The sequence below is a fragment of the Aegilops tauschii genome, chromosome 2, assembly GCF_002575655.3.
Source record: "Aegilops tauschii subsp. strangulata cultivar AL8/78 chromosome 2, Aet v6.0, whole genome shotgun sequence".
Taxonomy (NCBI): Eukaryota; Viridiplantae; Streptophyta; class Magnoliopsida; order Poales; family Poaceae; genus Aegilops; species Aegilops tauschii.
This window is the reverse complement of record NC_053036.3, coordinates 256,615,993-256,640,799: the sequence shown is the minus strand read 5'-3', so window position 1 is coordinate 256,640,799 and position 24,807 is coordinate 256,615,993. Positions and strand designations below refer to the sequence as shown.

The following is a 24,807-nucleotide window of genomic DNA, read 5'->3' as shown; positions in this document are numbered from 1 at the left end:
GAGTGTTCATAAAGCTAGATTTAAGAAGTGGATATCATCAATTCGCATTAAACCACTGATGAATGGAAAATAGATTTCCAAGACAAAGGAAGGGTTGTTTTAATGGCTAGTTATGCCATTTGGGCCCTCAAATGAACCAAGTACCTTCATATACTTGATTGATGAATGAAGTCCTTAGGCCCTTCTTATCCCACTTTGTTGTGGTTTATTATGATGACATCTTGATCTATGCAAGAATGAGGATGAACACTTTGATCACGTACGGAAGGTTCTAGGACTACTACAGGAAAATGAGCTCTACATCAACTTAAATAAATGTGTTTTCCTACAAACGCAACTTCTTTCTTTGGATTTGTCATGGTATGTGAGGGCATTTGTGTTGATGGTTCCAAGGTTAAAACAATTCAAGATTGGCCAACTCCGGAGACCATTTATGAGGTATGAAATTTTCATGGACTTGCAACCTTTTATAGGCAATTTGTGAAGAATTTCAACACTATTATGGCACCAATTATCGTGTTTGAAGAAAGGAAAGTTCTAATAGACAGCAGTGGATGAAGTTAGTTTCAGCGAGATCAAGCAAAACCTCTCACAAGCTCTTGTCTTGGTGTTACCTGATTTCAACAAGACTTTTGAGTTGGAGTCTGATGCAAGTGGAGTAGGAATTGGAGTTGTTCTATCTCAAGAAAGGAAGCCCATTGCTTTCTTTAGTGAGAAGTTAAGCAAACTTAGGCAGAAGTAGAGTACTTATCAGCAAGAATTGTACGAAGTTTTCGAGCTTTAATAACTTGGGAAGTCCTTTTGCTGCCTAAAGAGTTCATCGTTTACACTGACCATCAATCCATAAAGCATTTTAGAAATCAAAAGCATGTTGATCGCATGCTAGCAAGATGGACCGCACATCTAGAGAGGTTCAACTTCATTGTGCATAAATCTGGAGCAACCAACCCAGTGGGTGATGCTTCGAGTCGTCGTGCATGTCTCTTGACTTCTTTTGAGGTTGAACTTCCAGGCATGGATCAAATAAAGGAGTTGTATGAGGATGTTGAAGACTTTGGCCATGTTTGGGTAAAGCACATCAAAGTTCAGCCATTAGGTGATGACTATTCGGTGCAAGATGGTTATCTCTTCAAAAATGATCGTTTGTGCATCCCAAGAAGCTCTCTATGGGATAGTGATTAGAGAGCTCAATCAGGTGATCTTGGTGGTCATGTTGGACGGGACAAGACTATTACTAACCTGGAAGCTCGTTACTTTTAGCCATAACTAAAAAGAGATGTTGGAAAGCTTGTTACACATGCAAATCTAGAACATAGGGTTACACATGCCTTCGCCTGTTCCTGTTGCTCCATGGAAGGATATCTCTATGGACTTCGTCTTGGGTTTGCCAAGAACAATACGAGGGAGTGATGTTGTGTTTGTGGTTAACGGATTCTCTAAAATGTCTCACTTCATTCCATGTCGCAAGATAATGGATGATCATCATGTGGCAAACTTATTCTTTCGAGAAGTAGTCAGACTTCATGGAGTTTTAAGGTCCACCGTCTCAGACCATGATAGAAAGTTTCTTACTATATTTTGGCTCACTTTGTGGAAGCAAATCACCATTGAATTAAAATTTTCAGGAACTGCCCATCCATAAACAAATGGACAAACAGAAGTGGTGAACAAAGGGAAACCGATGTATTGCATTTGTGGAGAAAGAAAGGGACAATGGAAGTTGGCTTTATCTCTTACAAAGTTCTCCTACAATAACTTCAAGCATTTATCCACATGAAGGGGTCCTTTTCCATTGTCTGCACTAAAGTTCCAACACATGTGGTGACCTGGTGAAGCTACCATCAATAGGAAACTCAAAATCCGCGAGATATTTGAAGAAATTTGTGGTGTTCTGGAAGCATAAAACTGGAAATATAAACAACTTGTTGACTGTAAAAGGAGGTTGAAATCATTCCAAGTTGATGATAAGGTGATGGTCTACCTCAGAAAAAAGAGGTTGTCTTTACGTGTTAAAGGGAAGGTTAGGCAGCGAAGGCATGCACCCTTCTCTACTATGAGGAAAGTAAATGATACTCCCTCTATTCCTAAATGTAGTGCGCATAGGAAAGTTCAAAAGTCGAACTTCCCCTACTTTGACTACATTTATAGAGGACAAATATCTACATCTACAGTATTAAGTAAATATCATTAGATACATCATTAAGCATATATTTATATTATATTTGTTTGGTGTTATTTTGGTTGATGCTTTCCTCACTAAACTTGGTCAAACTAAACAATGTTTGACTCCTAGAAAATTTTATGCGCACTACATTTAGGAATATAGGGAGTAATGTTTATGTGATAGACCTTCTAAGCAACATGGGTATATCCACACATATCAATGTTGCGGACTTGACTCTCTACCACCCAAAAGAAGCGCTCTATGAAGATAACTCGGTCGAGTTTCAAACAATTAGGAAAGAATGATGAGGAAAAGAAAAATAAAATCATATGTCAAATCTATTTAGCTACTTCTAGATACTTCTACTCTAGTCTAGTTTTTTTTCTTAATCTTAAATAATGTTTTCTAGAGTATTTTAGCTATAAGTAGAAGTGAATTGTAAAGACTTTCCAAAGCCCTATAAATAGTGGTCATCACTCCTGGTTTATAACCAAACTATGTACCAACTACCTATAATAGACCTTAGTGTTTTCGTCTAAGATCTTAAGGTCTAGAAGTTTAGATTGAACTCCTACTACCACATCGGCCTATTTTCACCTCTAGAGCGATATCTAGCACAACTTCGTAGCAGCAAGGTGAAGTTGCTCCTCCACAACCTTATGCTACTTGGAGAAAGAATTCCGACCAGCAATTACAAGGCAGCCAAACATATTGGTGATGAAATTCGTAAATGAATTCCACAAGTTCTTACCCAAATGATGGGTGCCAAACGAGTTGTGAAGGAAATTGGAGAATGGAGAAAAAAAGGGAGTCATCATCCAATTCGCTCCGATGATCTAGGCATGGTTCAGGGATAAAAGCAACTTCGTGATTCATGGTAATAATAAAAAGCAGCTTCACCATTTTCATGACAGGTCATTCAAGGTTTCTTTTGGGAGCTTCCCAACATTTCAGGATAATCAACGATACTGCCAACACAAGTTACCTATGGTAATTTTATTTGGGTGGTAGCACTTGCATCTTTCTACATACACTAACCTTGCATATTGAGCATAATGTTGTACAGCTATGACTACTATACAAAGCTGGCGCATTTTATCCATATGGAACAAAATAGACCAAAACACTTGTTACAAGAACCCAGTGCTTTAACACACAGGCTCATCTTTAACTATACAAACTTTTCATATATAAACTTATAGCCAGTAAATATCATCGTTAAATATTGTATTGCTCTATCATTGCATCAGCAGAAGATTATTCACAGTGGCATTCACATTATTCGTTCTCATCAGGTCCTGCAACAAGGTTGAAAAGGAAAAACATTAGTGCATACTAGCGTCTAGAGAAATTACAACAAGAGGCTAGCAAAAACAGAAACGTACTTCAATAATTAGCTCGTCAGGCATATGGGGTAAAACTTCTCGTACTCTATCTACCATGGTATTAACCCGCGACATGCTTCCGTTAATTGTTCCTGCCGTGCCTCGGAACCGCAAGCTAGCAGAAGCCACATCGGGCCTCGAGGAAGATGATGGAACAATTGAAGGGCCTGCCATTGACTCAGGCCACAGATTCCAGGTGGCATCTGCATGCCCATAATTATCAGTCACAGAAGCGAACTGCCTCATCATCATCTGAACTCCGCTAAGCCCCACGGATCTCACTGCACTAGAGGAACTGGGGTCATCCACCCCAGTGCTCGACCACGGTGGTGCCCAGCGAGAATCAAGACCCGCACCTCTGCGACAACCAACACAAACACATTAAGGAATCAAATATCAACAACTCTGTAGTCACATAAATTGAATGGAAAACTGCACTTCTGCCATCATTGATGAACCATATCTTCTGGGTGTTGAGTTAACATGTTAATAAAACAGCTAAGAGTTCTACACCTGAGCATTTTATTTACTTCCTCTGATCCAAAATAAATGTCGTGGTTTTCGTTTTGAACTAAAACCGCGACACTTATTTTGGATCGGAGGGAGTACATGATTAGGCACAAAACTTATGTTAACTTACTGCTAGTGTTCTAATTTTCGAAGTACATCTATATTCAACTGCACATATGCTAAATCAGAAGTCTTTAAGCAACCAGATTCCAGCAGAACTTCCCATAACCAGTGTCAACTGGCCAGTTATTAAGAAACTGAGGTTTTGAAACTAGAACACCATTACTCTCGACTGCGTGCTAACTTTGAAGAGGGTCGATGCAGGGAATTAAAGAACCACAAATTGCACTACTTTACTGAGTTTTGGGGGCTAATTTCAAAATGACGTTATTATATCAGAAATCTATCTAATACTTACGAAAAATAGAGAAGCAATCTGGAGTATAGTCTGGTGAAGTGCCACAGATATAGAACATTGTAAGTTTTTATGCATACCTCCAAACACCATCTGAAGGATCCTGCTGTTCAGGAACCCTTTGCTGATTTAATCCCATATTTAGCTGTTCCGAAATTAGCTGAACATTTGCTACCTCTGCTGTTGTTGACCTAGAATGTCCTTGAGCTGAAAGAAAGAGTGGCCTTCGACAAGTTGGACAAGAGTAACCCTCCATTAATCCTTGATCCAACCTACCCATAGCAACAATATGAGTAAAATAAAACAAGGAGCAAATGTCCTACATACATTTGATGGTAAAGACACTTAAGCTTTTAATATAATTTACTAAGCAGATCAACAGAGGGGCACTCAAACATGACTTCAGTAATTGATCCTTGAAGGTGAAATTTCCATTGATTTGTTCGCTATGCACTGGTAAGTAATACTCCATCCATTAACAAATATAACATGTTCTAACTTTTTTGTGATGTATAGACCCATTTTAGTGTGTTCATTCACTCATTTCAGTCCGTATGTCAGTCCATATTGAAATATCGAAAACATCTTATATTTATGAACGGATGAAGTATCAAATAAGGACATGCATATGGTGTTCATTGACTTGGAGAAGGCCTACAATAAGATACCGCGGAATGTCATGTGGTGGGCGTTGGAGAAACACACAGTCCTAACAAAGTACATTACCCTCATCAAGGACATGTACGATAATGTTGTGACAAGTGTTCGAACAAGTGGTGGCGACACTGATGACTTCCCGATTAAAATAGGACCGCACCAGTGGTCAGCTTTGAGCCCTTATCCTTTTGCTTTGGTGATGGATGAGGTCACAAGGGATATACAAGGAGATATCCCATGGTGCATGCTCTTTGCGGATGATGTGGTGCTAGTCGATGATAGTCGGACGGGGTTAATAGAAAGTACTACTAGGCACGAGGAGGAGGTTAGCCTTGATGGGCAGGTGGTACCTCGAACACCTTTCGATATTTGGGGCTATGGGGATATCGATGAAGATGTGAATCATCGAATCAAAACTGGATGGATGAAGTGGCGCCAAGCTTCTGGAGTTCTCTGTGACAAGAGAGTGCCACAAAAGCTAAAAGGCAGGTTCTATAGGAGATTCGACCAGCAATGTTGTATGGCACTGAGTGTTGGCCGACTAAAAGGCGACATGTTCAATAGTTAGGTGTAGCCGAGATGCGCATGTTGAGATGGATGTGTGGCCACACAAGGAAGGATCGGGTCCGGAATGATGATATACGGGATAGAGTTGGGGTAGCACCGATTGAAGAGAAGCTTGTCCAACATCATCAGAGATGGTTTGGGAATATTCAGCGTAGGCCTCCAAAAGCTCTAGTGCATAGCGGACGGCTAAAGAGTGCTGATAATGTCAAGAGAGATCAGGGTAGACCAAACTTGACATGGGAGGAGTCTGTAAAGAGAGATCTGAAGGGAGTATCAGCAAAGAACTAGCCATGGACAGGGGTGCGTGGTGTTAGTTATATTCTAGCCTATATATTTTCCCCGTTGTATGAGGGGTTTCCTGCATATTTACCACCTGTACATGTATATATATTGGCTATTGGCCATTGACCCTCGGGGAATACAAGTTGCATATTTCCTAACATGATAGTAGAGCTAGGTCTTTTTTTAGCACACGCAACTCGTGCTTGAATCATGTCTATCGCGCCGCCGCCATCCTCTCTTGGCTACCGACGCTGCTGCTCGTTCTTCCCGATGGCTCGTCTACCTCCATCGGCCCCGTCTACCAGGTCTTGCCGCGTTCGGACGACGCTTCTGTAGGCCTGCGCTGCTTGCTCCACGCACCCGCCCATCTACAGGCCAACTTCCAGATCACAACAGAGCCGCCCGCCTCATCTCAGTCGGGCCATTGTTGCAACTCTTCGCCCAGGCCGCCCCTTGGCTGAAGGACGACGCCACCACACTCCTCATGATCGGGCCCCACTGCCTGATCCCGATCAAACCAAACTGCTACTGGATCCCACCGCCGGCTGCTCCACCCGTCAGCTCGCTCCACTTCACCGCACCCTACAAATCGGGTCATCGTCCCGCCCACCAGATCGGGTCAACGCTCCGCAGGGCTGCATCCGCGTCCGCGTCGCCCATCCTGCAGGTGCTTCCGCTGGATAAGGTCACGGTCGTGACGTCACAGTCGTGACCTGCCACGCTCGCTGGCCTGTTGTGCCCAGCAATCATCGATTGCTGATTTGCTTGCTAGTCATCCCTGCCGGTCACAGGCGTTGTTGACTGCATCTTCATCGTCGGTTCCAGGGGAAGACCAAAGATCTTGCGTGGTAGGTCTGCCAGAAAAACTCAAGAGAGAAAGAAGTCCCGTTAATCTCTTCATGCTCGTTCCAAGTTCAAAGTACCTTTTGGCCAAAGTTTGAATCAAGCCGCCGACCTCTTCTATTGGGACTGATTCTGCTGATTGTCTTCTAGTAAAAAAATTAGTGTCTCCGGCTTGTCCTTCTGTGATCTTCGACGGTGCTCCCTGTACTGATCCCGTCTCGCACATGCATCGTCTCTCGATGCTTGGCGCTCGTCCACCTGTGACATTGTTCCCTTCAGCGCTTTCCGAAGTTTGTGTTGGTCGCTCTCCTACAACTACTCTCGCGACTTCTGCACATGGTGAATGTCACTCTACACCGACTCCTCTCGCGACTTTCACCGGTGATCGCTCTACACCGACTCCTCTTGCGACTTTCACTGGCTGTGCTGGTGCATATGACTCCACAAACTACGCCTCGCACACGCGCCTTCCCATGACGCTTGGGGCTCGTCTGCATGCGCCCTTAGACTTTACGGACGGTACTAGTCATGCTTCACCGCCACATCTAGCGGCCACAGGTGGTGGTGGCCGCTCCTCTCCTGGTGCTACTGTGTCGACTACTTTAGCTGTGTACTTCACCGAGGAGATTGCGCGACTTCACGCCCTACTGATTGCCTCTGGCTCTCTATTGTCGGGTGCATCTACATTGACCTCTTTCGTTGAGCCCCTGACTAAGCAGGAAATTGTGTGACTTCGATGCCTGCTAGCTCCATCTTCTGGTTCTCCATCGACAGGTTCTGTTGGTTCTGCTACCGACTCTTCTAGCATTGTCAGACCACCATCTGTGGATTTTTTATACTGGAGCATCTTTCATATGACTCATGATCCATCCACTTTGTCCTCTATTCAACCTCTCAATTCTCCTGTTCATGTTCTTACTGCTGATGGTACCTCTTGGTCCATGGTCGAGGCATTCTTAGCACTTTGTCCTTTCGTGTTCCTGATGCTGCTCGTGTTCCTCGACTTACCATGCAGCTCATGTTTGATGGTCAAATTGTTGACTCTGGTTGTCGGGTCATTCTCGACTTTGACTCGGTCTCTATTCTAGACCATCATACTGATGCTCTCCTTGTTGCTGGCCCCCGGCACCGTGACTACCAAGGCCTCTGGGAGCTTGACTGGCTTCACCTTCCCTCCACTGCCACTACCGACAGTCTCTCCCTCTCTGTTGCCTTGTCTACCAGCTCTTTTCAGCAGTGGCATCATCGCCTTGGTCACTTGTGTGGCTCTCGTCTCTCATCCTTGGTTCAACTTGGTCTTCTTGGATCCTCCGGCGGTGTCTTTAGACTGCTAGGGTTGTCGGCTTGGTAAACAGGTCCAGTTACCTTATCCTCATAACGACACTGTATCTCAGCATCCTTTCGACCTTGTTCACTCTCATGTCTGGGGTCCAGCTCCCTTTACCTCGAAAGGGGGTCATCGCTACTATATTATCTTTACAGATGATTTCTCTCGCCACACCTGGATATATTTCATGCCTTCTCATAGTGAGGTCTTATCTATCTATAAGTGTTTTGCTGCCATGGTTCACACTCAATTCTCTACGCATGTTCGTGTGTTTCGTGTTGATTCTGTTGGAAAGTATACTCCAAGATGTTGCGTGGAGTTCTTGCTGAGTAGGGTACTCTTGCTCAGTTTGCTTGTCCTGGTGCGCATGCTTGGAATGGCATGGCTGAGCACAGGCATCATCACCTTCTTGAGACGGCTCGTGCGATGATGATCGCCGCCGTTCTTCCGCCTCACTTTTGGGTCGAGGTTGTCTCCACTTCCACCTATCTCATCAACCTTCAGCCGTCCACTGCTCTGCAAGGTGGCGTTCCTTTCGAGTCTCTTCGGTCATCCCCCCGCGTCCATCTTCCTCGACATTTTCAGCAGAGGATATATCTTCCCTCACTTTCCTGACACACCTATCACTCCTGTCGAGCCCTTGCTCGTCCGTCCTACTACCCCTGCTTCTCCGATTGTTGCAGATCCAACGCCACCATCTCCCATGGTCTCCTCACCTGGCTTGTCACCGCATTCTGCACCTTCATCCCCGATATCTTCTCTGTCACCTTCGCCTATCTCGGTGAATCCTCCTCGTATTCTTCCATATTTTCCTTAGTATTATACTTGTCGTCCGCGTAATGTGGATACGTCTACTGAAGTGTCATCTTCCTCGTCTCATCCTACTTATGGCTTGCATCCTCGCATCGCTTTCGTCTATTGATCGCCTTGGTTTTCCACACGCTGGTGCTGCTGTTCTTGAGCCGACTTCTTATCGTCAAGTTGTTATTCATCCCGAATGGCAGTTTACGATGGCAGTGGAGCTTGCAGCTCTTGAGCGCACCGGCACGTGGGATCTTGTTTCTCTTCCTCCCAGTATTCGTCCCATCATTTGTAAGTGGGTCTAAAAGGTTAAGACTCGCTCCAATGGTTCTCTTGAGCGTTACAAAACTCGTCTTGGGGCTCATGGCTTTCAGCAGGAGCATGGTCATGATTATGATGAGGCTTTTGCTCCTATGGCCCATATGACCACTGTTCGCACACTTCTTGTCATGGCCTCTGTTCGCCACTGGTTTGTGTCTCAGCTTGATGTTTAGAATGCCTTTCTTAATGGTGAGCTGCGTGAAAAGGCTTACATGCAGCCCGCATCTGGGTATTTTGTTTTTGATGGCATGATATTGTCGTCTTCGTCGCTCTCTATGGCCTTAAGCAAAAGCCCCTCACGCCTAGTTTGAGCGTTTTGCCTCTGTGGTGACTGTCGCTGGTTTTTTAGCGAGTGCTCATGATCCAGCGCTATTTGTCCACCTTTTTGCTCGTGGTCGGACTCTTCTTTTATACGTCGATGACATGATTATCACTGGCAACGACCCCAAGTATATTGCCTTTGTGAAGGCTCGTCTTAGTGAGCAGTTTCTTATGTCTGGTCTTGGCCCTCTTTGCTACTTTCTTGGGATCAAGGTCTCTTCTACCTCTGATGGCTTTTCTATTTCCCAAGAAAAGTATACAGGATCTTCTTGCTCGTGCTGCTCTTACTGATGAGCACACTGTTGAGACTCCCATGGAGCTCAATGTTCACCTCTGTGATACTGATGGTGACCCCTTGCCTGATCTGGTGCGTTATTGTCATCTTGTTGGGAGTCTTGTCTATCTTGTTGGGAGTCTTGTCTATCTAGTTGTCACTCATCCAGATATCTCCTATCCGGTCCATATTCTGAGTCAGTTTGTCTCTGCTCCCACTTCGGTTCACTATAGTCACCTCCTTCATGTTCTTCCATATCTTCAAGGCACGATCTCTCACCGCCTGTTCTTTCCTCGCTCCGGTTCCTTACAGCTTCGGGCCTATTCGAATGCTACGTGGGCTAGTGATCCCTCGAATCGCCGTTTACTTTCTGCTTATTGTGTTCTTCTTGGTGGTTCTCTCATTGCCTGGAAGACGAAGTAGACTGCAGTTTCGCGTTGTGCAAAGGTTGAGTTGCGAGCTATGGCTCTTTCGACGACAGAGGTGACTTGGTTACAGTGGTTACTTCAGGACTTTGGTGTTTCTGTCACTACACCTACTCTGCTCTTGTCTGACAGGTGCTATTAGCATGAGCTCACCAAGCATATTGGTTCTATGTGCGCGCTGGTGCGTAGGATCAAGTTATTGCTCTTGAGTATGTGCCCTCCGAGTTACAGTTGGCAGATTTCTTTACGAAGGCCCAGACTAGAGCGCAGCATGGCTTCTATCTCTCCAAACTGAGTGTTATTTATCCACCATGAGTTTGAGGGGGGGTGTATTCTACTCCCTCCGTTTCTAAATGTCTTTTTAGAGATTTCAATACAAACTACATACGAATGTACATAGACATATTTTAAGAGTATAGATTCACTCATCTTGCTCCGTATGTAGTCCCTCATTGGAATCTTTAAAAAGACTTGCATTTAGGAAAGGGGGGAGTAGCCTATATATTTTCCCCATTGTATGAGGGATTTCCTGCATGTTTACCACCTGTACATGTATACATATTGGCCATTGGCCCTCAGGGAATACAAGTTGCATATTTCCTAACACGTGGAAGCTAGCTATCCATTGCCAGAACCATGAGTTGGTTGCGAGATCTTATGGGTTTCAGCTCTAGCCTACCCCAACTTGTTTGGGACTAAAGGCTTTGTTGTTGTTGCTGATGAAGTATCAAATAAACTCCTTTACAGATTCCATTATAGAAAGTTCCAGTTGACAGCAAAATCAGGAATTCGGGACACTAGTCTCGTAGTTTAATTCAGAATTCAAGTAACTAAATGACATGGACATATGGAAGAGTACACTGATAACTACAGCCTTTAACTCAAAAGATTTTTTACTAGCAATCAAGCATCAATTGGCAACACACTAAAAGCAACTAAGGGCATACCAAGATCGCAAGCAAGGTAGATGAAATAGATGGTTGCAAGGCAACTTTTTAGCTCGAGCCATTGGTCCCTGTGAGTTGCAGCAGAAGCAACGAAAAATTCAGATACACAAGTAGTCAAGGACGACAGAGTTTCTGAAGATCTAGAAAACTGTTTACCCGGCAGATGGCACACTCATCATCATATGTGCAGATCTCATCGTATTTAGCATCTGGGAGTGCTCCATCGAGCGAACGGAGTGCCTTTCTTAACTTAATGTAGGTCTTAATCCTCTTCAAAAATGAAACTACAAGAGCCTGCATATGATAAAAGACACATCAGTACATATTAAATAACTTCCATGAAAGTAACACAGTTCATCAACAGTTGTCAATAGGTGATGTCTGCCTTACACGCAAGTTCAACAGGAGCACTGCGTCGACCAGGTGAAACGCCATACCACGGAGCCAAAAGATCATCGAATAATGACCAAGTGACATCAACAAGCTTATCAGGTCAATGACAAAACCAAAATTCCTTATAAGTTGGCCTCTCCATTCAGAAAATGAACCTGCAGATGTAAAGCATGATTACATCCTGATAGCAAAGTCAAAAGAGTTCAAGAAAAGTTTGCACAGGAACTTAGTAAGTCTTGCTCCTGAAACATTGTTCCAACAGAAGATAAAGCGCAGCCTAGAGATACACCAAAGCAATAAGTAGTGACATGTGTGACTGAAACTGCTGTTTGTGTAACTCCCTGGTCAAGAAGAGTCATTCTGGCCATATTTGTACTCCCTCCGCCCGGAATACTTGTCGGAGAAATGGATGTATCTAGACGTATTCTATTTCTAGATACATCCATTTTTATCCATTTCTCCGACAAGTATTTCTAGACGGAGGGAGTACAATCTAATGAAATTATAATGTTTATGAACTAATTTCTTAGACAAATGTACAGACACTATTTTGATGGCCAAGATAAATATTCACAAAGATGTTACTGGTCAAAGTTACATAGTTTGACTGTAAGCATGGATATCACTTCTGTAACCAGATGTCCTGCTTGTGTGCCTCAATATTACTATCATTGAGATGGTAAACACAAAAACTGTACATGCACAACATAAGAGTTATATATCAACAATGAGTTTAGCTGAGGAGCGTATCACCTGCTGCTTGTTTATAAGTTTTTTGGAAATCAAGATAGTCCACACCACTGTCCATCAGATGTCGCTGCCAAATGTCAAGCAACTGAAATCCATGCACCATGATAGACTGCCAAGGAGAGCTATTTCAGAAAAGTCATCAAGAGATTCAGAAGTAATGACTATGCACAGGTAAACATTCATTATGTTTTTTTTCTAGTTAACAACTTAATATTCATAAATGGCAGTGCAGCAAAATATATAAGTTAACTGGAAGTCAATGAGTCACAAATACCCCTCACAATATTGGTTCAAATTACCTGCAGTGACTCAAAGGCAATACTAAGAGGCTCAAATAACATAAGCCAAAATAACTTAGAATTGCATGAACTGCAGAACCCTACACAAAGCTTCATCCTGGAGAAGTTAGATAAAAAATAACTAGTGAGTTCTCTGAACAGAAACAGCACCATACTTTTGTTATGAACAGAGCTTGTTGTATTGCACAACCCGAAGCACCTAATACATATAAGTAAAAGGACTGAAGGAGACATCCTTACTCTAGACCAATAGGAAAAGACCATAACCCACGTACCAACCCCCTCCCCCTCTTCTCAAATGTCAAACATATGCAGTAGCATTGCATTTGGAAATGTAAGATACTAAAGACAAATAAAGAGCTGCCGCAGTCCAAGTCTTCAGAGTGCCATCAAACCTGTCAAATCAAGCTAGAGAGAGAGGCACAACAGCAAAGAGCATAGCCCAAAAGAGATCAGGTGTACCCAGCAGCAATAACTTCAAGGAAAGCAAAACTGCAATGCGGCATCACAAGGGCCTCTACAATAAAGGACCATGCAAATGGAAAGAGGCCATGCTCATCCAATATAAAGAATGGACCAGGACCAGAAAAAACGGAGGCTGAATGACCAAGGCTTTTGTGTACTCGTATGGCATGGACCAACACGACAGAGTGATGGACATGGATGGATGTAACATAAGCAATCCACTGAAGAGACTGACTCAAGAAGGGATACTAGCTAGAAGTAGCAGCAGCCAGCAAGCACTCAGCCAAAACAGCAAGAACAGCACACCATCGGCCAGCACAATAGTACTCGGCCCAACACCACCAGTCCAACAACAGCAGCGAACCAGCACCAAACTAGCAACCCATGGACTAAGTAATGCAGCACCCGCCCCCAAAGCCATCATGAATGAAGCTGAACGAAGCAGAAGTCTGCGGCAAGGAATCTGCAGCTGCATATCCATTCATGGAACGGCAGAGTAGAGGAGGTCAGCGGCGCTGAATGAAGACTTGCACTGCAGAGAAGATCAGCATGTCAGATCCAGAGCTCGCCTGAACCTGAAACTACTGTCAACGTGCCTTCCGTTTCGTCAGTTATTGGATAGCCAAGATGATCGCAAGGCCCATTTACCTGAAACTATTCAGTTTCACCTGTTGTCACTAGTTTACCGTAACACTTGTTGAGTACCTAGCCCAGCAGTATATAAGCGTGGGGCGTGCGCTGTGTTAGCCATTCATTGATCATTATCCTCTTAAGGACAAAATTACAGTATAGCAATACAAGTCAGGGTCTCTCTCTTCCGAGGTGAACCCTAGATACAATTTCACTTTCGTTTTCCATTTCTCATGATTTCACTGATCTGAGTAAAACAGGGATCTGCCAAATGGTATTCAGAGCTAGGTTAATCCTTGGAGGCATTTCGAGCGGGGAGGCGCGGTGGTTTGCTTCTTGGTAAAATCCCACCCTCCACTCCCTTCTCGCGGTGGCGGCGTTTCTGTTGCTATGGTGGCGTTGCGGCGGCGGTGATTTATTCGGACACAGAACAGGCGGCTGGAGACGGTTGCTGACGAATCCTTCGTCAGAGGTAAAATCCCATGCTCTATCCTGTTCTGTGCGTTGATTTGGTGGCGAATCTTACGGCGGCGGTAGGATCCGGGCTCCGTCGGGTTTCTCGACGAGTTCTAGTGTAAAATTCCTCTTCGGCTCATCTAAGATCAGTACAGGGCGTATGAAGCAAGCTGCGGATGGGGATGAATTGGCAGAGTTGTATGCAGAGATCACGGATAATCATCAAGCAACAACAAAGATCCGGTCTGAGTTAGATAAAATCAAGACAGATGTTGGAGCTATACAGACGCAACAAGTATATCTCACAGAAGTTGTCAGAGGAATGCAATCCGCAGTTCAAGACCTTTCTCAACAACTGCAGATCATGTCTGAGGTGCTCAAAGCAATGATACCTGAACCATCAGATCAGCTGCCAGGATCCCAAACACAACCTGTAGTTCAACCATCAGCTGAGCAACAGCAACAACAAATGCCTCCAGTGAATCAAAGGACTGAATCTCTTCGTCAGAAATTATCCAATGAACAAGAGGGCACTTGGCAAATTGGATTTCTGATGGCATATTTGCCTCCAGTCAGAATTGGAAATCGTTCTGCACCTCCAGGATTTGGGTACCTAATGTTGAAGTGTAAGTGGATTGCCTAGCCATTTCCATCAGTTCAGACTTTTGGTTGCGTTAGCTAGTGCATGAAGCTTAACATGGTATCAGAGCCAGGTTTTGAGTGCAAGTCCTGGCTTTCGCAATTTATTCAAAAATTGTTGTTCCCCCCTTTGTGTCCATGTATAGGCCTCTTGAGCCATACCTCTGAGACTATTCACGTGTTGACTTCCCGCGTCACACATGAGAGGGGGTGTTTAAGTGTACATGTGGATTGCTTAGCCCTTTCATCATATCGGACTTTTGGTTGCGTTGGCTAGTGCATGAAGCTTAACACCTAACACTCCTCAATCAGTTCATACTATGAGGAAGAAATGAGGACACAGTTTTTAATTTCCATCACGAAAGGACCTTGTATGGATTTTCCTCGTTTTGGTGGGGGATAATCCAATGGGTTGGATACGGCAATGTGAGAAATATTTTCAAATGGCTGGCACTCCTGAAGAATATAACTATATAAGGTCCATATTGCAACAGTTATACTTTGTGGGGCAAGCAGACGTGTGGCTTAGGCGTTCAGGCCTGTTAAAGAAGAAACTCACATGGGAAAAATTCTGTGAACAAGTGATTCATAGTTATTCAGGATCTAGCAATCTGAAACTGACTGTTAATTTATGTGAAACAGACTGCTGATGTCAATTTCTCACATTGCCGCATCTGAAACTGACTGTGCTGTTTGAAGATGTAATGGCAGATGTAATCCAAATATTTCAGAGGCATGGTTTATAAAGTACTATCTGAAAGGGTTAAGAGAGGGAATAAAGTATCAACTTTGTCCTCTCAGGCCAGTCAGTTTAATTAAAGCTCATTGGTTAGCAAGGGACATGGAACCCTTCCATCCCCCAAAGAAAATTGTTTCAGCTTATTATACAAGTAAACCAGCTTGAAACAACTTCTATAAACCAGCACAGCACACTGTTCCTACTGCAGGCAGGCAACCTGAACTCCTACAGTAATACCTCAACAGAGACCGAGGAAACTTGAAGTGCTGGAGATGTGGTGATAAATGGGTGCATGGGCATAAATGCAATAAGGTACCAGTGTTAAATGCAATGCAAAGTGTTCCAGAAGAAGAGGGGGACATGAACAGGAAAATTTGGCTCCAACTGAAACTGAAGAAACACAACCTGTAGGGCAAGCTATGCAAATTCCTATTCAAGCCACTAGCTGTTATGCAAAGGCCACAAATCTGATATGGAGATAGAAAAAATTCTACATAAGGTAGTTGTTCTGCTGGGGAAGTCCAAATATAACTAGTACGTAGGCTTTTAGATCCCTTACCTGTTCCTGATATGGCATGGACCTACATTACAACGGATTTTGTAGAGGGGCTGCCAACATCCCAGGAAAAGTGGTTATAACGGTGGTGGTGGATAGATTAAGCAAATATGCCCATTTCATTGCTTTATCCCACCCCCATACTGCTCATATTGTTGCACAAGCATTTCTGGATACAATCATCAAATTACATGGCTCTCCCAAGTTGACAAAGATAGGATCTTCACCAGCAATTTTTTGAAAGGACCTGTTTAACTCAATGGATATCCAACTAAGGTGCAGTACAGCTTATAATCCAGAGTCTGATGGTCAGATAGAACGTGTTAACCAATGTGTGGAAAACTACTTGCGTTGCATGGCTATGAATAAACCGAAGAAGTGGGCTGCTTGGTTGCCATTAGCTGAGTATTGGTATAACTCATGTTTTCATACCAGCACAAAGTTCTGCCCATTTCAGGCCTTGTATGGGTTCCCCCATCTCTGATATCTGAAATCTCTATCCCTGGGCCTATGGATGAGGAAACAAATGTGTTCCTTCAGACTAAACAAGAGATGTTGGCCCAGCTTAAGGATAACTTGCATAAAGCTCAGAATCGCATGAAGAAATATGCTGAGTTGAGCGCCAATTGAAAGAAGGTGATATGGTCTACCTTAAAATGGAACCCTACCGCATGGCAGCATTTGGGTTGCGTGGCACCATTAAACTACAGAGCAAGTTCTATGGCCTTATTAAGATACTCGAGCAAGTGGGCAAACCGGGCTATAAACTCCTGTTACCTGAAGGTGTGCAGATTCATCCAATTTTCTATGTTAGTCAGCTGAAACAGCACTTGGGACAAAAAGTGGTGCCTAGTCAAGATCTTCCCTTAATCAATTAAGTCGGATCAACTAAATATGCTCCAGCAGCAGTACTGGAAACACCGCAAATACCACGAGATAATCTACCGGTGGTTCAATGGCTTGTTCAATGGGAAAATCTTCCTCCAGATGCAGGTTCTTGGGAAGATCCAGATTTCATCAAACACACCTTTCCAGCTTTCTTTCGCTCTACAGTACAAACCTGGTTAGCGGCTGATCCAAGCAATGGCTGCAAGCCTGCAACAAGTAGCAGAAGCAGCACACTGCGGCCAACACAAGCTGCAGCAGAGGGACCAGTGCTGAGGGTGAAGCCAGTGGCGATGAAAAGAGGAGGCTGGCCAGCGAGCTAATGATGTGGAAGATTGGATCAGCAACGGATAGGCCTTGCTGGAAAAGCAAGGTCAACAACGAGAATACCACATTGGTAGCCAGCAATGCCGGACAAGATTGGCGGGCTAAAATCAGCACCAGCGACAGACTGGGGACCAGCGGCAACAAGATAAGGTGGTTCCCATATCCGGCGTGGGCGCAGGTCGGCTCGACTTGAACAGGCGCCAAGCTGAAAATGAGGGATCTCAGGGATAAGGAAACCGGTGAGGCGGATGTGGCATGGAGACATCAGCCAGTTGCTACTACACAACTACAATGGGTATGGCAGTGGGTTTGGGGTGTCAAGTCCGCCCCCTGGAGTGGAGCTCGCTCTCCAGGGACAGCTCATCGAAGACGATGAGCTGCAGTGGCGACAAATGGCACTATAGGTTTAGCTTTAATACATTGTTACGAACTGCCGAACTGGGTTTGCTGTATTGCACAGCCAAAGGGTACAAATATATAGTACAAGGACTCAAGAACAGCCCTAGACCGACAGGGCAACACCATAATACCTTAACAAATTGGGTAAATTCATCTCCAAAAGATACTTAGATAAATTGCTATGAAGCTTGATCCATGCTGACTAACCAGGGAATATTACCATAGTAGATCAGTCGAAAGAACCAGCAACAGTGCAGAATATACACGGAGATATTTCAATGGAGTTGCTGAGGGTGACGCATTGAGGCACTCAAGACGTTCTCTGGCCAATGATTGAAACATCTGGATATGACATTTATTTCAGTTAATATGATGGGTAGAATCTCAACAAGTAGATGTAATTGCACACAGTACCTTCAGTGAACAAAGAAGGACTAGCCAAGTTGACCAAAGGATTATTTGTTGAGAATTAGGAGGCACAACCAATGGGAGAAAAGTTCCCTGCAACACAAGAGAGTCCTTGTAATTTTATTCACATTGTAGACTGCCACATACACATAAATAACTAAAGGACGGAGTAAATTGCACATAACACAAAGTAGAGTACCACTTGTGTCCCTTTCTTTATACCAGGCTTCGGAAGAATAAACACTTGACAGCATTTTGGGACAAACGATATTACACTTTGCACTAGGTTCCATTACCCTCCGATGCCACGTCCATTTCACCGCATGAGGGTCCCACAAGGCAGTGTAATGGGTTCTAAAGACCCGCATCGCACTTGTCCCTTCTACCTCCTTTCATCATCTCCACATTGCACCCCAAATCCATACATAACCCATCAGAACACCACCTCACCACCAAGTCCTTGTGGCACTGTGCGAACATTTTCTACCCTCCACATTCTCCTCCTCCAGTCATTTTGCCCCACCACCTCTATATGCCCTTCTCTGAAAAATCGCTGCACCCCAGCACCAAATTTTCCACGGTCCTGCAAACTAGTCCAAACAGCAGCAACACGCGGGAAGGCCTCTCGCTCATGCGCACAATATACACAAAGTAGAGGCCTAGAGGGTTTGAACCTAGCAATTCAGCATACAAGACCAATCCTGTAGATGGCAACTTACGTATCAGGACAATTCCACACAGATGGCACAAAGGTATAATAAAGCTTTCTCCAAAAGCAGATTTTTGTCAAGATTTTCTGAGAAAATGATAATGGCTATCCACCCTAAAGCACACCTTGAATCTAATTCATCAACTTGCAACTTATCATTGCAATGGTATATGTAGCTGTTATATAGTACAATCAACCGACAAATTTCTCATGCCTAGAATAGAAGGGAAAGAAAGACTCAGGGACTGTTTGGATTACTACCAAAGTCGACCCTACCAAAAAATTGTCTTGCACGTGTAAATTGGTAGCTGTTTGGATCTGCGCCAAAAAATTGGCTCGCCCAGCATGCCCAGCGCCCATCCGTGTAATTCTCACCAACGTGTGGGCGAGACGAGGGAGTGAAAAAGCTGAACCAAAAATTTGGGCTGTGACTCTGGTTGTTATGGTGGGCCTGCTCCGTGCATGCAGTTAGGATAAGTCAAATTTTTAGCTGTAACCAATCAGCGGTGCTTTTAATTCAAAGACATGCAGGCCTGTGCGTGATTAGCAACCGCATACAAACAGGAATTCCATCCAAAGATATACCAACATGAAGTACACACATCATGCCGTGTTCTTTTGGCGATTTTCTTCACACTAACTGCATCTAAGTTTTTAGAAAAACTGCATCTAAGTATTGATATGTATTTCTTCTCAATTTTAGATAATAGATAAATTAAATATTTTTGGAACTAGTATAATAATCATGTTGGTTGGTCACAAACCAAACAAAACAACGGCCTCATTTGCCAAAATTGTGGAGGATATAACAACTGCCAAAATTTTGAGGGGGCTAGTTGGGGATCAAACCAAACATACCCTCAATCTGGAAAACAATCTCTCTTTGATAGACGAGTCTTTCACATCTTGGAACTTCTTTTATTTCCAAAATTAGTAAACGGATGCACGAAATTACTTGTTGTGCTGTGTTATATTTTGTTACATCTGGTTGGTGATCCCCGTGCAAGCCTTCGCGCGCTGCAAAGCCCTAGTGATCCTCATGAGCAAAACCTCCATAAATCCTGGTGGTCATGGACTACCGAAGCAATAGTCAATTGATTATCCTCTGGTTGTAACTGAACAGAACTCCTTAGACTCGCCAATTGATTATCCTCTGATTGTAACTGAACAGAGCTCATCAGACTTGCCAATTGATTGTCCTCTGATTGTAACTGAACAGAAATCATCAGACTCTTCCAACTTTTATTTTGGAAAGGGAAGTCATAAGGGAGTCCCCTACAGCGGGTTTTTAAATAATAAGAACCCAAACTCATGTCCGTGAGGACTTGAACCTGGGTGGCTGGGTTGTACATCCACTCCCCCACCCAAGTGAGCTAAGCTCACTTTAGACTCTTCCAACGTGGCATCCATCTTGTACTCCCTCCGTCCGGTGAAAAGTGTACATATAGAAATTTTTGGACAAATTATGAAGTGAAGTAAAAAGTGCATTAGAAAGGTGCAAGCCACCATCTCTCTACTCTTTAATTACCCAACCTCCAATGAGCTAAGTGCATGTAGAAATTAAGGAGACCATGTGTAGAATGTTATTGGTCTTGATTGCCGTGTGATGAGAGATAAGCATTTTTTTCTACTTTAAAGTGCATTGAAAAGCTAGAAGTACACTCTTTTGTGGACAAATTTTAAACCCAAATGTACACTTTTCACCGGACGGAGTAGTCAGCTGACAATTCAAGTGGCTCTTGACTTCCTGGGACAAATCAGAAAAGACTTTTTTGTTGCACGCACCATCCCATACACTTCCCTCCAATCTAAATCAACCGTGTGATTACTCAAGTACAGGCCTTGCAAACATTTCCTTTTGTCTTACCAGAAAAACAGCCGACCGACAATTCTACTTCTACCTCATGTGTTGGTTCATGCACATACATAATTTGGCTTTGTGTTTGCGCACAACTTAGCAGCAGCTAGGGCTCTGGCCTTCTCTTCATTGATGTTCCAGTTGTAAAACTGAAAAATGTGTAGCAAGTAAATTTTCTGACTTTTACTCCCTCTGTCCCATAATATAAGAGCGTTTTTTACACTACACTAGTGTCAAAAACACTCTTATATTATGGGACGGAGGGAGAACTTTTTTGACATCTTGAATCAGAACTGCATTAGTATCGCTAGAAGTAGCCATGGCTGTATTAGCTACTAGGCGGCACTGAATTACTCCCTCCGTCTTATGGGACGGAGGGAGTAGTATTTTGCTAGTAGTCATGGCTGTAACAGCTACTTGGCGGCATTAAGAAGGGAGTATCCACCTGCAGTGAGCCAATCTGAAAGGACAGGGCATGAGAGAAGCGACAGGAGACCTAGAAGACACACCACACACCCACTAGTATCCTTCCAGCCCCAAGTGAAGGTTCTTAGAGGTCACGACTCACGACTATTAAGGAGTATAAGTATTGGTCTAGGTCTCCTTACGTGTTAGTATTAGTCTAGATTTCCTTACCTGTACTCCAAGTTCATTGTAATATATATTCGCCCATCGGGCTACGCAATACAGATAAGTTACTCCTCTAGCATGGTATCATGAGCCCAGGTTTATGGGCTGGACACCGCAACTGGTCCATGTCTCTCCTGATCGAGTCCTCTCCCTCTCGGTCTCCATCTTATCGAATATCAGTCCCCACTTTTATCGAAAACTTTAATCGATTTTTCCCGTCATTCCTCCTTGATAGATCGATCTGGTCTCACTTCCCGACTGATTCATTTGGTCTCGCTTTCAATCTCGTAGCCAAGATCCATCCTGTGGCCACATCTCAAATGCGGCCACATTTGGGCTGCCACCTCTCGCCAACCCCCTGCATGTCGTCTCACTCGGCCGACGTTCAGATTAAGGCCCCCGTGGGAACCTCTCTCTCGAGCCCTCCTTGTCTAGCAGTTCCCCAACAAAGCCTTTCTGGTCCTTTTTATACAATCTTTGTGGCCTTTCTGGTCCTAGTTGTTTTTCTATAGGATTTATGTGGTCTCCTTTCGCATTGCTGTTACCAATTCTCTTGCTGCTGAGTTTATAAGTAAATCACTTCAACAAACTGAAAGGGCAAGGCTTTCCTATGATGTTTGGAGGAAATGCATGAGGGCACAAGAGCATTATATGTCAGCTGCAAGTCATAAACATGTGCGATATTGCATTTAATTTCATTTCAAAAAAGTAAGCTCATTATCCAGATGCTTGAAGCTCACTGGGGCATTAGATTGAAGATTCATCTTATCAACCATAGATTTGTTCAGAGGACTAGAGGTTTAAGCAGGCCAAATTTGTCAGCAATATTTGGGAGCAGTAAAAACACATGAATAGTTCAATGGAAGGACATATAATAACGAGAGAGAGAGAGAGAGAGAGAGAGAGAGAGAGTATTACCTTGTAGATTACATAGTTAATGATGTGTTCCAACACTTTTCTAGTCTCTGTAGAAGTTAACCGAACAAAAAATAATGTCTGCATAGGAGAAAAGATATGTAAGTCTCAGACTGTTGTATTAGAGAGATAAGAAAGATGAGTATGTTGAATTTACAACCGAGCCACAGCACCCGAGGATATTTTATATTACTGGAGATTACTACTCCCTCCGATCCATATTAATTGTCGCTGATTTAGTACAAAGATCTAATATGCTTTCAGCTTAATTAATTAAAGGCGCCAAGAGAAGGTAGATATGGCCAGATAGCAACAGTTGCTACTTTCAAAGAATGATGATGGTCTGTTCATTTATCTTTCCTACTTTTTGGAACACTGGGTGGCCATCGCCATAGTACGTACCATCATTTTATTTTGTTCTGTAATAGATCTAAACTTGATTTCTCCTTTAAAACTGAACTTTAAGGAAAATAGCCAAGCTGTTTACGTTGTACACTAGAGTTTCCCAGCATAGAACATGCCTTGGTTGAGCTTTATGCTTGAGATTCAAGATTATAACCCTGTTTTAAGATGTCTCATATTGCAGAGTGTGAATATGAAGAAACTCAGTTACAACTCAGTCGGGCAGACATAAATTCCAAGTGGATAACTTCATAGAAAAATAATTAGTAATATCATTAAGATTGGGTTATTCAGAAGTTTCATTGGGATTCCACCGTCATAAGCCCGCCACTACTGTTTGTTTAGCCAAGAAACCTAGCGATGTAAATAACTAAAACTCAGCAAATGCAAAATATGTATGGGCTTGGCATCTAAGACCGTATATTCTAATAGAACGATTTGTATTATGAGCATAGCACAAAGTGAAATGCATTTAGTATCGTCAGCTTACATGACGACTAAACAACTCACAAACAAATGAACCTTGAGGACAGGCTCAACTAAGCATATCACAGCATCAACCCAGCTCTTGCAAGACCAGCACTTGGACTGGAGAAAAAACTTACCACACATTTCCCAGTCCCAACTATCAACATCAATCCATTGGTAAATGAAATGAGGACGAGTGACAAGCCTTTCTAAACAAAATGCACGCCCAACAAAATTGCAGCTCGAGGACCATAACATTAGGAATATGATGCAGGTTGCTAACGCAATTAGCCACCAGAAACGCAACCTTCCATAATGAGCTTGGTCGATTGCCTGCAACGCAGCGATGGAACCCAGTATCCGTGGCGGCATTAATCGAGCCCGGAAAACCATCCCCGAATTGATAAACAATCCTACGCTGAGCCGATTAACCAATCACCTTGAGAGCTAGGAGGAGGACGAGGAGCACGTGCGCCGCCAGATTCGCTAAGAGCGCGACGGTCACGTGCGATCGCAGCGAGGTCTCGAGCCAGTCCCCGCCGCCGACATCCCCGTCCCGTGGGGCGTCGAGGAAGGACGCCGCCCACCACTGCAGAGCGGCGGCGCTGGCCGCCGTGGATGCGGCGACGACGTATAGGCAGTTCACGGCCATGCGTCGCGCTGGCGCATCGGCGAGTGGAGCCAAGTCCTAACCTGGGCGAGAGCCTACTTGGTTTGCCGCGGGGAATCGGAGCTTGCTTGGGGCTGGGGAGAATCTGACGCCGGCTTTATTCGCGCGGGGACGGAGGAGGGGAGGGGAGACGACCACCAGACGAGAGCGACGCGAGGCCGTGACGGGAAGGCGATGAGAAGGGGAGGGGCGAGGGGGAGGAACAAAATTATTGGTAGGTCGGAACTGGGAAGCAATGAATAGATTAGTTTTTTTTTTGAAAGCACTTGTATTCAACCGGATGATTTTGGCTCAGCATCAACCGCGTCCGACGCCGTCCGATCTCACAGGATCATGCGGCTACCCTTACCCGTATCCAGTAATCTCCATCTCTCTTCTCCCTGTATCAGCGTCCTCCTCTTGCGTCTCGCCTCGCTCACTACGCGCGCGCTCTCCGCCCTGGCCAAGGCTCCGCCCTCCCGCGTGCAGCTCCTCCTGTAGCTCTCACGTCTCTCCTCGCCTTCGTATTTCTCTCTCCATTTCTCTTTCTCAAACTGCTCTGATTTTGTGCCACTAACACACGCACTTACCCATGATCTAATCCTACTCCTAATAAGCTCAATTGCTTGAAGGATCCTAACGACTAGGCCTGTGATGTTCATGTAGCTAACCACCTCAACATGCAGCTAACTAACTACATGCACGGCTAAGTTCAGTACTTAGGCAGCCTCATCAATCACCACATAACCAACCAAACTAGCTAGCATGTCATCACAACATCATCAGAGCAGCCGGCCGCCATTGCCGCCCCGCTGCGGCCATCACGGCATCATCGAAGCAGTCATGCCCATCATCGCAAGACTACCGGGGTTCTGAAACATGTCATCGCGGCATCGTCAAAGCAGTTGAAAGTAGCATCGTGCGGTTGTCGAAGAACGACATCACAACCTCAGCACGATTGTTCGAAGCACAGCGTTGCAGCATCGTCTTG

General features: G+C 44.2%; 1 protein-coding gene across 1 annotated transcript; it reads right to left on the bottom strand.

The window, feature by feature from the left end:
- Positions 1–3,072: 3,072 nt before the first annotated feature.
- Positions 3,073–24,083, bottom strand: LOC109744768 (E3 ubiquitin protein ligase RIN2). Its single transcript, XM_020303914.4, has 12 exons — positions 23,607–24,083; positions 22,301–22,378; positions 18,192–18,278; positions 17,998–18,119; positions 12,682–12,778; positions 12,386–12,491; positions 11,630–11,787; positions 11,396–11,533; positions 11,240–11,307; positions 4,555–4,746; positions 3,550–3,907; positions 3,073–3,462 (listed from the first exon to the last, which is right to left on the bottom strand). Exons 1-12 carry the CDS (start codon positions 23,817–23,819, stop codon positions 3,403–3,405), a joined length of 1,677 nt encoding a protein of 558 aa, XP_020159503.1. The 5' UTR covers positions 23,820–24,083; the 3' UTR covers positions 3,073–3,402.
- Between the last annotated feature and the right edge of the window lie 724 nt (positions 24,084–24,807).